Source organism: Sarcophilus harrisii, chromosome 6 (assembly GCF_902635505.1).
Source record: "Sarcophilus harrisii chromosome 6, mSarHar1.11, whole genome shotgun sequence".
Taxonomy (NCBI): Eukaryota; Metazoa; Chordata; class Mammalia; order Dasyuromorphia; family Dasyuridae; genus Sarcophilus; species Sarcophilus harrisii.
In genome coordinates, this window is record NC_045431.1 from 202399981 (window position 1) to 202416934 (window position 16954).

General features: G+C 34.4%; 1 protein-coding gene across 4 annotated transcripts in view; it reads right to left on the bottom strand.

Annotated features, from left to right (window-relative positions):
- SBF2 (SET binding factor 2) overlaps positions 1-16954 on the bottom strand; it is a 430203-nt gene that overhangs the window by 123953 nt on the left and 289296 nt on the right. For all 4 annotated transcript variants that reach the window (XM_031941976.1, XM_031941975.1, XM_031941974.1 and 1 more), the window contains exon 17: positions 533-601. In XM_031941976.1, the coding sequence (XP_031797836.1) occupies positions 533-601 (69 nt within the window). The remainder of the gene's footprint in view (positions 1-532; positions 602-16954) is intronic.

The following is a 16954-nucleotide window of genomic DNA, read 5'->3' on the forward strand; positions in this document are numbered from 1 at the left end:
TCTTACATTAAAGAGAAATTTTATCTTATTGTATTTTTATGAATATGCTACACTGTGTCAATGTTTCCATTGTGAAATTCATTGTAGATTAAAGATAAGAAGGAAAGTTAAATAACTGACCTTTTAAAAAATTAGCAAGCACAGAGAGGCTATTTATTTGAGGCTAAATATATAAAGTGAGGTTTTTCTTTTTTTTAAAGCATTCTGAAGAATGCTTTTATAGCTCAAAGATAAGCTAGGTTTGCATAATTTTCTTTTCTCCTCTGCTTAGAGAGAAAAAAATAAGATGTATCTGTGAAATTAAAAAAAAAAAAAAAGGATTCTGAGTCTTTTCTTTTTCATTGATTTAGGACATCTATTTTAAATCGAATAAAAGTATCCTTCATAATAAGGAACATTTTGGTTTTTGCAATCTTCAAATTCCCATCATGGCAGAGGGTCTTGTTAGGGTTTAAGAAATGTTTATTAAATTGAATTTCAATTAAGTGAAAGCAAATCAGAATTAACTTATTTTAATCTCATTCAAACTTACCCTATAGAAAGCACTTGTCAAAGGCAGTAATGCTGCTGCAATATTATATTCTTCTAAGGTTGAACAGTCCTTAAATAAAACAAAGAAATAGAAACATAATTATGTACATATCCATCTGAAAGATCAATTCTGAGTCATCAATTGTAGTTATCCCCCTCCTCTACTGTCCTAATTTTTGGATGATTTCTAGGAACTTATTTTGGTACTTGTCCATTCATTACTCATTCAGTCTCTGTCCATTTTAATTGAGGACAAAAACATTATTTATTTTTTACTTTATCTCCCCAATATTTAGTAAGTGCCTTGTGTGTATAGTTGTAGGTGCTTAGGAAGTGCTGGCTGAACCGAATTCTACATTCCCTGAATTTCTTTCCTGTAGGCATGGAGGAAGCAAGTTTAATAGAAGAGAGATTCAAAGGACCAGCTGAAAGAGCCCATGAGAACTACAGCATGCAAGCTTTTGTGACAGATGTGGTCACAGATCAGAGGGGTCAGAGATCCGAGGGGAATGGGGGCAGGGTTAGGGCCACATCTGACCTGAAAAGACTCTCTTAGGAATGACACACTGGTCTCATGTCCATCACTTTTCTAACTCATTTAGACAACTCTCTGTACTCCCCAGATTCCTTGTTCTTGGTGACAAGCAGTATGTCTCTCTTCTTCTTTCCCCTTCCTCCCTCACTTCCTTCAACAAAGATTTATTAAATAGTGATAGAGTAGATGCTGGGGATAAAAAATTGAAAGTGAAACAATACTTGCTCTCAAGGAACTAATATTAGTCAATCAATTACGACCTTTTATTAAACACTTATTATGTGCCAGGCAATGTCCTACGTGCAGGGGAGATGAAGACAAGAAAAATAACGTCCTTGCCTTCAAGGAGAACTTCAAGGAGTTCTAATGGGAGAAATAACACACAAACAATTATGGACATAAAAGAACCTGCACTAAAGTAGGGGCTGTGTGATTAGAAATAAGAGACAAATGAGATAGATTTGGTCAAGGCAGAACCAAACTTGGTAACAGATTTGAATTGGTAGTGAGAAGTCAAGAATGACACTACGATAATTCAGGGGAGTCACCCACTCTAGGAGCATGGCGGTTCCCATAATGGAAACAGGAATAGGTACAAAGGAATTGCAGCTACCTTTCTATAATTCTGACCCACGGGGTCTTTTTTTCTCTACAATCTCAATTCATCCTTCAATTTATTGCAAAGTTCTTTATTATTGTTTTACTTCCCAAGTGTAAGAGTTTATCTCCAAAAGATACAAAGCACTCCCTTAAGGCAGTTACTGTACTGCATACTTCTGTAATACTAGTGAGCATAGTAGGTTAAGCAATAAATCCTTAGAATTGAATTGAACTCCTATCATATTGCACATAACAGTTTTCTCAATGCCAATGCCTAATTACATTTTAGAAAAGCAGGCCAATGACTGGAAGTGATTCATGTAAGGTGGATCAATTTAATAGCAAAGGAAAAGATAAGTTCTAATAGCAAAAAATCAAAACCAGAACTAAAAAAACAAAACCAAAAACACACCTCTGTTTATAGCAATTGGAAGTACATGGAAAAAACAGTTTTATGCATTGTTCCTAAGATATTCACAATAAATGAATGAAATTATTTTTGTTAAAACTTTTTATTTGTAAATTATATATTTTATTTCATATGAGCTTTTGAAAAGAGCTAATACTATAGGACCTCTGAAATGGGTGATTCTGGAGTTGGGACAGAGTTAACTGAAAGCTAAAAGAAGGCCTTCTGGGGGTAAGGTAGAATGGGTACCATTCTAGGCAATTTCTTCCTTTTCTCACATTCCTTGCTATTGGGTCAGTTATGTATGATGTTTTTTGGGAGGATGGAAGTAGTTTGCTTTGCCAAGGAACTTATTTGGGCATTTAATTTGTTGGAGAAAAGCAAGGTCATGGGAGACCAGGTGTACCATTATGGTACAGTAGCAGGAAAACTCTCACTGTATTTGAAATCAAAAGACCTGGGTTTCTATTCTTGTGACTTTGGAAAAGTCTTTTAAAATGAAGGGATTAGACTAGAAGACAATGCAGCTTCATGAGATCTGACTGTATGACGTTTGTCTTTTCCAGTATGTAGAAGCTGTACTTTCAACTTCAACTTTGTGTAGCTTCGGACAGGAATCAGGGTAAGTGAAAGAAAGTTATCAAGAGACTGATCTCAGACCAATATAAAGAACAAAAATTAAAGCTTAATGGGAATTAATGCAGCTTAAATGGGAATGAGTTCCTTTGTCATGGAGGTTGGATTAACGCTTGTTAAAAATATCATTAAAAAGCGTCATATTTCAGGTCATGACTGGATATATATTAGATAATTCCAGAGGATATGGACGGCAGATGACAGTACTCACATGGAACTATTCTCACTAATGAACCTGTATAAGTTCTCATGTCTTGTCAAAATTCCAATTCCTTTTCCAATCCTATATTTTTTTAAATTCCAAGTTTTGCTTAGCTCTTCAGAAAGGTAGCTAGACATTCATACAAAATCCCTGAACTTTCCTTTACCACTTATCTCACCTCTGAAAAAGTAGTTATCACCAATATTTCTCAGGGTAATAACATACATTTTATGTAGCATTTTTAAGGTTTGCGAAATTATTTTATTTCTCCTTTAATTTCTCTTATTTGACTCTCAAAACAGTGCTGTTAGAAAAGATCTATAGGTTTTTATTAAGCAGCGTGGTCTAGCAGAGACAGTGCTTAAGTTGAAGGCAGATGTCCTGGATACAAAGCCTGGCTATTTGTTAACTTGGTATAACATATCAAGGGCACATAATTTGTATTAGGCATAGGATTCAAACTCAGACTTCGCCTGACTCTACATGTAAGGCATTGTTTGTTTGTTTGTTTGCTTTAAGTATATCACAAGGTCTCCATTTAGCTTACATTAGCTTTTGGCTAGAAAAATGCTATAGTTAGAAGAAAATTTCAACTGATATATGTAATTCATAAAGACACAGACTGCCTTCATACTAGAAAAAGAAAATATATTGTTTGCAAACAGTCTGGAAAATAAAATATCTTTTCATAGGAATGGCAGATTATATACAAAAGCAAAATTATAATCTCTTGGGTTTTATATGGAATTCACTTTACCTTTGTATGAAATACTGAATTCTCCAGTTTTGCAAATAATGCAAAGTGAAGGAAAACATGGACACATACATTAAAACAAAACAAAAAGATCCAGTTCAGCAATTAATCTTGCCGAATGATTGTGGCTAATAGGAGTTAGGGCCCCATGTTCCTATTTTGTATAAACTTTTCCGGTACAGTAGTTAAGGTAAATAAGAGGGATGTTTTTTATAGAGGTAGAGAAGAGCAACCACATGTTCCAGTGTGTAACTCTCCCCCTTCCAAGGTACATATCTAACCAATCTACAATCTACTCGTGGCTGCCCTTAGTTTAGGCCAGAGGCTTAAAGGGATGAGAAAAAAAAAAGTCTAACACCTTAGAAGTGGAAATTATAGTGAAAGGAAAAGTGAAGACAGAACTCTAAGAAAGCTAGCTTTACTCTGAAAGGTTTCAGTAGCTTAATACCACTACAAAATAGTTAAACAACAAATCATAGACATAATTGATAATTTCATCCAAGAAAATAACAATAATGAGACAATATACTCAAATTTATGGGATGCAGCCAGTTCTTAGGGGAAATTTTATATTTCTAGATGTTTATTTGAATAAAATAGAAAAAGAAAAGATCAATGAATTGGGCATGCAATTAAAAGCTAGAAAAAGAACAAATTAAAAACTCCCAACTAAATACCAAATTTGAAATTCTGAAAACAAAAGGGAAGAGTAATAAAACTGAAAGTAAGGAAACTATTGAACTAATAAACTAAACTAAGAGTTGGCTTTATGGAAAAAAAAATCCAACAAGACAGATAACACTTTAGTTAATTTGATTAGAAAAAGGAAATAAGAAAGTCAAATTGCTAGTATCAAAAATGAAAAGGGTAACTTTCCACCAATGAAGAAATCAAAGCAATAATTAGGAGTTATTTGGCCCAACTGTATGCCAATAATTCTAATAATTTAAGTGAAATGGATGAATACTTGCAAAAATATAGATTTCCCCAGATTGACAGAGGGAATAAATTACTTAAATAATCCCATTTTATAAAAAAAGAAATTGAGCAACTATTAATCAACTCCTTAAGAAAAAACTTCCAGGGCCAGATGGATTCACAAGTGAATTCTACCAAACATTTAAAGAACAATTGATTCTAATATTATACAAACTATTTGGAAAAATAGGAAAAGAAGGAGTCTACCAAATTCCTTTTATGAAACAGATACCTAAACGAGGTAGAATCAAAACAGAGAAAGAAAATTATAGACCAATTTCCCTAAGGAATATTGATGCAAAAATCTTAAATAAAATATTAGCAAAGAGATTACAGCAAGTTATCATCAGAATAATACACCATGACCAAGTTGGATTTATACCAGGAATACGGGGCTTGTTCACTATTAGGAAAACTATTAGCATAATTGACTATATCAATAGTCAAACTAACAGAAATTATATGATTATTTCAATAAATGCAGAAAAATCATTTGACAAAGTCCAACACCCATTTCTATTATAAATATTAGAAAGTGTAAGAATAAATGCAGATTTCCTTAAAATGATCAATAGCACCTATTTAAAACCATCAGCAAGTATCATATAGGGACAAACTAGAAGCATATCCAATAAGATCAGGGGTGAAACAAGGTTGCCCATTATCACTGCTATTATTCAATATGATACTAGAATTGTTAGCTTTAGCAATAAGAAAAAGAAATTAAAGGAATTAGAGTAGGTAACAAGAAAACAAAATTATCACTCTTTGCAAATGAAATGATGGTATACTTAGAGAATCAACTAAAAAAACTACCAGAAACAATTAACAATTTTAGAAAAGTTGCAGGATACAAAATAAATTCACATAAATCATCAGCATTTCTATATGTAAGCACAAAGTCCCAGCAAGAGACACAAAAAGAAATTCCATTTAAAATAACTGTAGGTAATATAAAATATTAGGGGAATTTACCTGCCAAGACATAGTCAGGAACTATATAAACACAATTATAAAACACTTTCCATACAAATAAAGTCAGATCTAAACAAATGGAAGAATAGCAAGTGCTCATGGCTAGGCTGAGCTAATATAATAAAAACAACAATTCTATTTAAATTAATCTATTTATTCAGTGCCATATCAATCAAACTACTAAGACATTACTTCACAGAGCTAGAAAAAATAACAAAATTCATTTGGAAGATCAAAAGATCAAGAATTTTTGTAGAGGGCTGAATAGGTGTACTTGAATCAGACAACAGAGCACTTAAGGCTAATTACCTATTCAATATGAGACAATGACTCTATTAGCATTTGTTTGGATAAATGGCTCTTTTCACAGTTGAAGCTGGCTGAATGTTTGGTGTTAAGATAATCAGAGGCAAGGATTAGAGGGTGGGGTGAGAGAGACTAGAGTCACTCTGTGGTAGGACAAGGAGGAGAAAGGTGGAGACTCAGAAATTCTTTGACCATAAATTCCATTGATAAATGGTTAAATGATACAAGGAGGCAATTTTCAGAAGAAGAAACTAAAACCATTTCTATTCATATGAAAAAATGCTCTAAATAACTATTGATCAGAGAAATGCAAATTAAGTCAACTGTGAGATACAGTACACACCTCTCAGATTGGCTAAGATGGCAGGGAAAGCTAATGATAAATCATGGAAGGGATGGAGGAAAACTGGGACACAAAACTGGAACACTAAAACATTGTTGGTGGAATTGTAAACTGATCCAACCATTCTGGAGAGCAATTTGGAATTATGCCTAAAGAGCTATCAAATTGTGCGTATTCTTTGATACAACAGTGTTTCTACTGGGCTTATATCCCAAAGAGATCATAGAAAAGAGAAAACGACTCACATATGCAAAAATGTTTGTAACAGCTCTTTTCATAATGGCAAGGAACTGGAAACTGAGTGGATGCCCATCAATTGTGGAAGGGCTGAATAAGATATGGTATATTAATGTTATGGAATATTATTGTTCTATGTGAAACGCTCAACAAGATAATTTCAGAAAGGCCTGGAGAGATTTACATGAAATGATGCTGAGTGAAGTGAGCAGAACATTGTACATAGCAACAATAAGATTATGTAATCATCAATTCTGATGGATGTGGCTCTTTTTAAAAATGAGGTGATTCAGGCCAATTTGAATAGACTTATAATAGAGAGAACCATCTGCATCCAGAAAGTGTGGGAATGTGGACCACAACATAGTATTTTCACCTTTTTTGTTGTTTGCTTGCTTCTTATTTTCTTTCTCATTTTTTCCCCTTTTGATTTAGTTTTTCTTGTGCAGCATGATAATTGCGGAAATCTCTCTATATAAGAATCTGTACATGTCTAACATATATTGGATTACTTGCTATCTAGGGGAAGGAGTAGAGAGAAGAGGAGGAGAAAAAAATTTGGAACACAAGGTTTTGCAAAGATGCATGTTGAAAACTATCTTTAACATATATGGAAAATAAAAAAGTTATTATTTAAAAATTTTTAAAAAGTGAGAGATGCTGAATACAATCTGACTCCTTAAAGAGTAGAGTTTTTTTTGTTTTGTTTTGTTTTGTTTTTGCTGATTAGCCACCTACTAGAGCCAAGGGGATTACTTTTAGTTGCTTTTAGTGCAATGGAGGCACTCAAAAATATCATATAAGATTGGAAACTGACTCACAAAAGACACTAAAGGAACTGAGGACATTTCAAAAGAAATACAAAAGAGTCCTCAGACTAAGATTTGGTCTCTTTTAGGGATTGTGCACTTTATGTTTTTCCACATTATCTGGCTGAAATAAATGAATTCTTCTTTCTGAATTCTACCCTTTTATTTTGAAGAAATTTCCAGCTAGGATAGTTATCACAAATACCAAAGCACAAGCCCAGGGAACTGCTTTGATTTTGGGGAAAGAGGTATTTTTTCCATAATATTTCTGTGAACTGAGTAATTGTAAGTAAATACAATAGAGAATCACTAACTCTGACAGTCAGTTAGGACCACGGGGTTGGCAGAGTTGAATGGAATTTTGGAGATCTAGTTTGAAAAATGAATCAATTGAAGATCCCAGAATTCAAATGAATCATCCAAAGTTAAGATAGTGAGTTATCTAGTGGTATAATGGGTAGATCATGTCCTCTCACAACTCTAAGGAAAAAGTTCACATAAAGGGCTTACTAATTTTTTTTTTCATTTTAATTATAAACATGTCAAATTCATCTAATCATCAAACAATTTCATTTTCATAAGGTTTAAAAGATAGAGTTCCTAGGAAACCTTCTGGTTTGTTTTAATCATATGTGAAAAAAACTTTTGAAGAAATCATCTTCATTATCATTAACAAAAAACATATTAAGTGCTTACTATGGAGCAGGCACTATATTTTGGCCTGGAATTTAAAGACATGATCAGTGCCTATGCGCAAGAAAATCACATTTTACTAAGAGAAATAAGAATAAAATACAATTAATAGATAACAATATCATAATATGAATATAAGATATATAAAATGTAACAGGTGGGTAATTTAGAGAAGGCATTAGGGCATGTAAGAGGCGGGGGGAACATGGGGGTAGAAAGGAGACAAGGGGACATCTGTACTAGGTATAAAATCTTGAAGACAGTAGAATATGAGCAGAGCCTTGCAGAAAACTGGAGGTGGAAATGAGTTAGAAGATAATTCCAGCGTGGGGCAATGAGAAGGAAAGACACTGGAGGAGTTCATGTGCAGAGAACAAGAAAGCTGGCTTTCTATTTGGTCAAGTGCACAAAGGGGAATAAAGCTTAAGAAGATTAGGAAGGGAGGAAGGGATCAGTCTGTAGAGAGCTTTGCTCCTGGAGGCAATACAGAGCTTAGACCCTTTTATGAAGAGAGTGAGATGTCAGACCTAAGTTTTGGGAGGAGTGATGGAGGATGGTGACAAAACTGAAGACTGGGAGAGTGGTGGAACCCTCAACAGAAACAGGGAAATTGAGAAGATGGGAGGATTTATTTGAAAGAAAATGAGTTTAATTTTGGATAAACTGAGTTTGAGATTGGAGGTCAGGAGAGGTTAGGGGAGGACAAAGAGATCCAAGAATTATCTGTGTTGAGATGGCAATCACATGAAATTCTAATTTCAGTGACATAAATAAAGTTGTGCTGGCACCCAGATGCACATTTGTTTCTGTATTGTCTATAGCTGCTTTTGCATTACAAAGAAAAGAGTGGAGGGAGTCCAGTGGCTTGCTCACTACCAATTGCAGTGATATAATCTTACTTGAAAGCATTTCAGGTGCCATATATACTGTTGTATTGTAATATTTTATTTTAGTTTTGGTTTTTATTACAAGTGCATATATATCATGTCCAAACAGGAAAAGAAAAAAGAAAAAGAAAGTTTTACTATGATTTTTGAGCTCTGGTCTGAGATGGAAATTTTTCTGAATGAGCAAAACTGCTTTCAGGTTTTATCATTGAACACTGAATAGTTTTGTCTGCTTTGTTTCCAATCCTGAAAACGATCTTTAATGAATTCAGACTAAAATTATGAAGCAAAATACTACTTACATGTAAAATTTATATTGCAGTAAAGTCAATTTGATGACACAAATGTCAAATTTATGTTCCTGTTCTGACAAAAGTTAAAAGAAGCAATATCTTTATTTCCACATAAATTTATAACATATATTTTCCCCAAATTCTAACAGCATTTTTTCAGATCTTAATTCAAGTGCAAAAGAAATTTTCATATTTCAAAATCCAAATAACTGCAATTGAGGAACTTCCACCTACTCTTCAAATGGAAGTGATTAATCTGAAATGTAATGACATGCTAAAAAAGCAAATACTAAGAAATATTTAACAAAATTCTTATAAATGTCTCCTAAGTGATGAATGTATTCAATTAAAATCATGTTCACGAAATGATGTCAGTATTTGGCAGTATCTATCTGTGTGAAAAGCTATTTTCAAAGATGACATATGTAAAACCTCATTACCTGTCAGCATTAACAGATGAACATTTGTAACTGATTTTGGTAATAGGGAACACTATCACAAACTCAATTAAGAGAAATGTTATTCTCCCTAAAGAATTCCATCATTCTCACTAGTAGACCTGTATTACAAAAACTTGATTCCATCATAATCACATATTTTGAATTCTATGAAAAATTTCATAGAAATTTATTTTCTTTTGTTATGTAAATACCTACATAATATCTTTGATTTTAGTTTTTGGCCTGCAAAGCCCAGAGTATTTTTACCTGGCCTTTTACACAAAAAGTTTGATGATTTTGGCTATAGAGGGAAGAGAGGAGGGCTAAAGGCAGATCCTTGAAGGCATCTGGTAACTGGATGTGACCTAGAGAAAGACCCAGCAAAGGAGACTAAAGAGTCTTTTAGATTCTTAGGAGGAAAATTGGTAGGAGAGAGCAATGTCACAAAAAAACTAGGGAAAAGCAAAAATTGAGAGGGAAAGGTTGACTGACACTGCAAAAAGTTGCAGAGAGATCAAGAAAGACAAGAGTTGTGGAAAGGCCATTAGATCTGGCAATAAAGACATCATTGGTAACTTCCCAGAGAGCAGTTTCAGTTGAATGACAAGGTAAGAAGACAGACTACAGAAGGATTAGAAAAGAGTGAGTGGAGGGGAAATTAGAAGTAGAGATTATACATGGCTTCCTGAAAGAGATTAGCCAGGAAAGGAAGGAGAGATATAGGATGATAACTAGTGGGAAAAGTTTATCGAGTGAGACTTTTTTAAGAATGGGAAGATAAATGTTTCTAGACCATAGGGAAACTACCAGTAGATAGGGAGAAACTAAAGATTAGTGAGAAAATGGGCATGATAGAAGCAGCAGTCTGCTGGAGATGATCACTTGTATATGGAGAGGGCAAGGAAAAAGGACATTTCTGTGTGACAAGGATGAGGATTTATTTGAGGAATACGTACAACTCATGGGAAATAAGGAAAAGGAGAAAAAGGAGAGCTCTTCAAAGATGTCCTAACTTATTTATTTTTGTTAAGTTTTATAAAACATTTGAAAAAATCCTAGAAAATATTATATCTAAAGATATAAATGACTGTTTTATCAATAAATAACAAATACTATATTAGTAAACAGCAGTAGTTTTTATAGAAGCATATTTTTTTAAATATGCCCATTAATAGGAATATTTCCAAAGGATAAACTTAATATGGAGTTGACTGTTGTTGAACTTGCTAATTTAAAAATAATTTCAAGATCTATATAATTTATTTGAGAAGATTCCACAGTTTGCTAAAATGTGTATTTGAAAAGTTCCTTTGTAAAGGATTTCAAAAGAATTTAGCATGGTAGAACATTGGATTAAAAGTCAGGGAACCTGAATTCTGGGTCCATGTTATCATTGGCAAATTACTTTTCGTCTTTCGATCTGAGTTTCTTTTTATAAAAAATATGTCTTGTTATTTTTGGGGAGGGGAGAAATAAACTTTTAAAAAATACTTAAGTGCCTAAGTTTACTTGATGAACTTAAGAATTAAATTTGGCATTTTAAAGAAGATAATGTTGTTACATCTGAAGTAAACTTGAGTGATGTTTTGCTCTGGTAATAATGGAAAAAAGAAAGGAAATCATGGCATCTGACTGGATGATCTCTTATATGTACATTTAACTATATCAAAAGGATGAAACCAGTTAAAGAATGAATGGAATCTCCTGATGACTACAGATAGTATAGAAGGACCTGCTCAAGGAGAAAAGAAGAGAGTAGGCAGACTGAATGGGTTCTTCAACTTTAAGTATCTTTACTGAAGATGTTGGAGAAAGTCCTTTGATAACTAGAGGTATAATTTTAAATAATGATAAATGCATAGGATGATTAAGATTTAACAAAGTAAATAGAGACACTTTACCAGACTCTGATGGTATTTGAGAGGTCAAAAGAAATATAGAATTTATTTTGTAGAACTATTGGCTAAAATCTATGACATTATCATCACAAATAGCTGACATAATGTAGCTGAAGTTATATATACAACAAAATGTCACAGGGAGGAGCATAAGATGGACCTGAGTTAGAATCCTGCCTCAGACCTTACTAGCTGTTTGACCTTGAGCACATAATTTGATTTATTTCAATCTCAGTTTCCTCAAGTATAAAATAGGAATCATAACACTGTGTACACACCTCATAGGATTACTATGAAGATCCAAATGAAATTTTATGTATATGTAAAGCACTTTGCAAGCTTTAAAGTTGTATATAAAGTTTAGCTAGCTATAGCTAGTAGAAAGAGAACTGGATTCAAAATTGGGAATGTCTGGGTTGAAATCTGGGCCTTTCTATTTACTCTCTGACCTTCTGAAAGTTATTTATCCTTCCTGGACCTCAGTTCCTTCATCTGAGAAATATTTATGTGGTACCCACTCTTAATCAAGAGGAAATTAGGAATGAGAGGACAATGAGTTTCAACTGTGGCAATGGGCAAATTGATGGGGTCCATAACAATGGGAAAGATCATCGACCATTCAAACACTTACTAAATATGGAAGTTTCTACATAAAAAACCAGTTTAGTTTAGGGATTTCTGAAGGACAAATATTTATGTGAGTGAAAGGAGACTCATGAACACAATCTATGTAGATGTTCAAAAAAGATCTAAGAATGTTCTACACCAAAGACTATTTTAAAAAGTGAGTTACTATACAGTATGGGGGCAAGGAGAACTCAATTTTTGATCACAAATTGCTTAGAGATATTTTTATATGACCAGCAAACAATAAAATGCTTTGCAAATGACCCTTCAGCTTTTTAAGGTATGAGAAAGCAAGCTGAAGGAAACAAACTACAGAAAGATTTTGGGAGGCCATAATGAATGGGAAGAGAAAAGCAGATGAGTTTCCATGTAGCCAAGCTTTGGGAGGAATAATCCAAATCCTGATGAATGAACTATAAACTTTGAGGTAACAGTGTTGACCCAGGAAGAGATCTAGCAGTCACCAACCATAGTTCGCAGCTGTGTGTGAGGCTTTCCCCTTGAAATGACCTTGCATTTGCTTCATCTACACTAATGAGTACATGTTGTGTTCCTTGATCTAATGTACTTCCTTTGAAGACTAGCACAAAATTCTTCTTTTGATACCCCTCACCCAGAGCCTGGCTAAGTGCTTAATGTGTGCCTGTTTGAGAATTATTCCCTGAAGACATCAGATGTCTGGAACCAAAAAGAAAAAAAGTCAATCACATCTTATAAATGGCATTATCAAGGAGGATGACAAAAGCTTTAGAAAACAATCTCACAACCTATAAATAGTCATGGACTATTCACCCTTGGAAGCTTACGTAATATTCTCATAGTTTTACCTCCAAAACTGACATATTGGAACTAGAAAAAAGTCTAACTAAATTTAAAAAAAAATGATAGTTTAAGTGTGATAGTTTAAGGGAAGAAGCTAATATTATGAGGACTCAATTTGGAAAGAATGTTGAGAGGGAAGACGATCGATTTGAAAAAAAATGGTGGAGAAAAGATGAATATAGACTTAATATTTCCCACAACAGGAGCCAACTTAAAGATTTTCTTTTTACTCCTAGAATTGTTAAAGTTTTAGATAAATCTATGGATGCCAAAGCTAAAATTTGAGATTTCTCACGGACAATTCATGTCAACAATAAGTCAACACACATTTATTAAGTGCTTACAATGTGCCAGGCATTGTAGTGAGGAGAGCACAAATACAAACAGAAAGACAAACCCTGTCCTCAAGTAACTTACATTCTAATGATGAAGACAATAAGTATGTATGTATGTATGTGTGTGTATGTAAGTAACTCTGGAGTCATGATAAAGGAAGTGCAACCCTCCTCCCCAATTCTGCCTTTTTCTTTCCCCTCCCCACCAAATAGAGAATATAAGAAAAGCAAGACTGATTACAAACATAGTCAATTTAAATAAATTTCCATGCTGACCATATTTTTAAAAAAATGTTTTTCTACTGCATTCTGAGTGTTTCACCACTCAATCAGGAGATGGATAGCATGTGTTAGTATCAGTACTCTGGAATCCTGGTTGTCCATTTCCTAGATATGAGTTCAGCAAAATAGTATTCTATCACATTTACATGCCATAATTCATTCATCCAATCCCCAATTTATGGATACTCCCTCAGATTCCCATTCTCCCCTACCTCAAAAAGAATCATAAATATTTTAGTACATCCTTAGATTTTGTTTTTCTAGGACAATCTCTCCCTTAATCTATCCTCCCTCTAATCGCTCCTCCTACCTCCTCCCCTTTCTTCTTTGACTGAAAAGTATTTTTGCACTCTGGGTGTGTGTGTGTGTGTGTGTGTCTGTGTCTGTGTATTCTTCCTTCTTTTGACCAGTTCAGATGAGGGTAAGGTTTAATTATCAGTTGCCCTCACCACCTTCTTCTTGTTTGTATAGACTTCTACTTGTGCCCCCAGTTATGTGAGATAATTTTCCCTAACATTCCCCTCTCCCCAAGTGTACTCCTCTTCTTGCTTTTCAATTCTTCTCAAGATCATCAAGACACAACAAAACTACTCTCAGGCCTTGTTGATTTAGATTCCATTTATGGACCTGATAAGGATAAGGTTCAGAAAGGACACGTTTATCATCTCCCTATATTCTGATGTAATCCTTGTTTAGTCCTTTGTTACTATTCATTCATGTTTGTCTTTTTATGCTACTCTTCATTCCTATATTTGAACTTCAGAGTTTCTCCAAAGCTCTGGACTTTTCATCATCAATGCTTAGAAATCATATATTTAGTTAAAGAGCCTATACCATTTTTACTCAGTTTTGGGGGTAAATTAAACTTGTCTGTAAGCTCATATCCTTTGCCTTCCAGAATATCAAATGTCGTTTCTCTCCTTCTTTAACGTGGATACTAAATCCAGTTTAACTGCTTAAATTGCTTATGATCCATACTGCTTCCAATAGTTGAATTCTTCTTTTCTGGTTGTAGACAGTATTTTTTCCTTTTACCTGGAAACTTTGGATTTTGGCTATGACATTCCCAATAGTTTTCATTTTGTAATTTCTTTTAGGAGGTGACAGTCCCTTCTTTCTTGTTCCATTTTGTTCTCTGGTTCTACAATATCTGGGCAGTTATCTTTTAAAATTTTTCAAAACAGTAAATCTAGGCTCTTTTTGTATGTGGTGGTGGTGCAGGGGAGAATGACATTTAGGGAGTCCAGTGATTCTCAAATTGCTTCTCTATTTTCTAGGTCAGTTGTTTTTGCTGTGAGAAATCTTAGATTTTCTTTGATCTTTTGATCTTGTTTTAATATTTCTTGTAGCACCATGGAATCAATAGCTTCTATTTGGCCCACCTTAATTTTCAGGAGTTTATTGCTTAGGTAAGGTTTTGTACTTCTTGTGCCAAGCTGTTAATTCTCTTTCCAATTTTTCCATCGTTTTCATTTCTTTACCAAGTACCAATTTCATTTATATAAATATTTTTTATACTTTTAAAAACTCACATTTTATCCCTTTCAGAAATGCTAGTTGAGTTCAAGCTATATTTTTCTCTGAAACAGTGTTATAGATGTTTTGTATTCATTCCCTTCTGTGTTTCTGTCTTTAGCATGCCTACCACCAAAATTGCTCATTATGAAAGGATTCTTTGTTGTTTGCCCATTCTTCCACTTTACTTCTTGACCTTAGATTTGGTGTCATGGCTATGGCTTGAGGGACTGGCTCTGTTGATTTTTTCTCTTCTCTTCTCTTCTCTTCTCTTCTCTTCTCTTCTCTTCTCTTCTCTCTCTCTCTCTCTCTTTTGCTCACATATACTTTGTTCCACGATTGACCCTCATTTTACCATCTGCAGTCCTCAGTCTCCTCCCTATGCCTCTTTGAGCTAGACAAATGACTCACTGTGACTTTTTCTGTAGTTCTCTTTCAAGATTTAGTCTAGTATGTCTTCTCCATCTGTTAGAAGAATTTTGAGGAGCAGAACTGCTTCTTATCACTCTGTCATTTTGGCTCTGGCTTTAATGACTCTTGAATATGACATTTCCAATGTCTTTGTCATATTCTTTTTTCTTTTGAGATGCCTATCAGAGACTGATTATTCAATTCAACTGAACAAAGATTTATGAAGGACTTCTTATGTGACATTTAACTGTGGTGCAGTAGAAAAGGGCAAGCTTTGAAGACAGAAAGACCTCGATTCAAGACCTAACTCTGACTTATACTAGATACGTAATCCTGGGCCTGTCCTTTCAGTGCCTCAGGTAAATATCTAAAATTTCTAAGATAAGCTGTGAATCTGGTTGGGTGAAGGATGTTTCTAACTTAAGAGTTCTTTATGCTGATTTAATCACAGTCAACCAAGAAAAATGTGCCAGGTATTATGAACCTGGAGCTATTGAGGTGGATAAAATTTGTTTCCTGCCCTCAGGAACCTTGAAATTTATATCGGGCAAACCAGAACATGGGTAGAAGCAATGGGTCAATTCCTATATTGTAGCACATATTATGAGAACGATTATCACTAGGAGTATGAATGATGCTAGCTTCACTTACCATAGTCTCAAAATAGCAACCTGAAATTGCAGTGACGCTGTCGGAATGCTTTGTGTGGACAAACAGGCAGTGTGGCCATGGTCTGCAGCTCACTCTGCTTTTCCACTTAAAAGGTCTCTTTAGGAAGCTCCTGTGCCAGAGTTGCACATCCTTCCATTATTTCCCCATGTCTAATGACCCAGAGTGAGCCAATAATACGATTTCCTCCCCTTGAGCCCCCAGCCCCCTTTTCTCCCCTCTTTCCTTTTCGGGACGCTGCTGCACACACCAAGACAATCTCCTTTGTTTCTGAACATCTGAGATTCTTTAACAGGAATGCCATGCATGTTTCTGAAGACCGTCATGAGGCCCATGGCAATAAAGTTCAACATATTCAGGCTGTAATCTTCTCCCAAGGAAATGGTTAGGATGCCAATATGCCTCCAGACTTTCATTTCACAGTGGGACTGCGTTTGCAGCGACTCTGTCCAAGTCTTAAATGACACCAGCTGGGATGCAAAGCTTCACACAATAATTTCCAAAAATATTTCACAAATTTAAAAAATTAAACAAGAGAAGATTTAAATACGTGACCAGTTAATAAGGGACCAACCATTATAAAGCATTTAGACAAGCAGGACTTATTTATTCTTAGTGTTTATACACTGTAGTGCATGTCTAAAACCTGTTCTCCAGTTAGACACTGATTGCAAAATATAAATACAAAATACTTTGTAAACCACATTACCAACATTCTGGTTAAGTTAGGTTAAGAAACAATGGAAAAAGTCTAAAAAATAATGTCA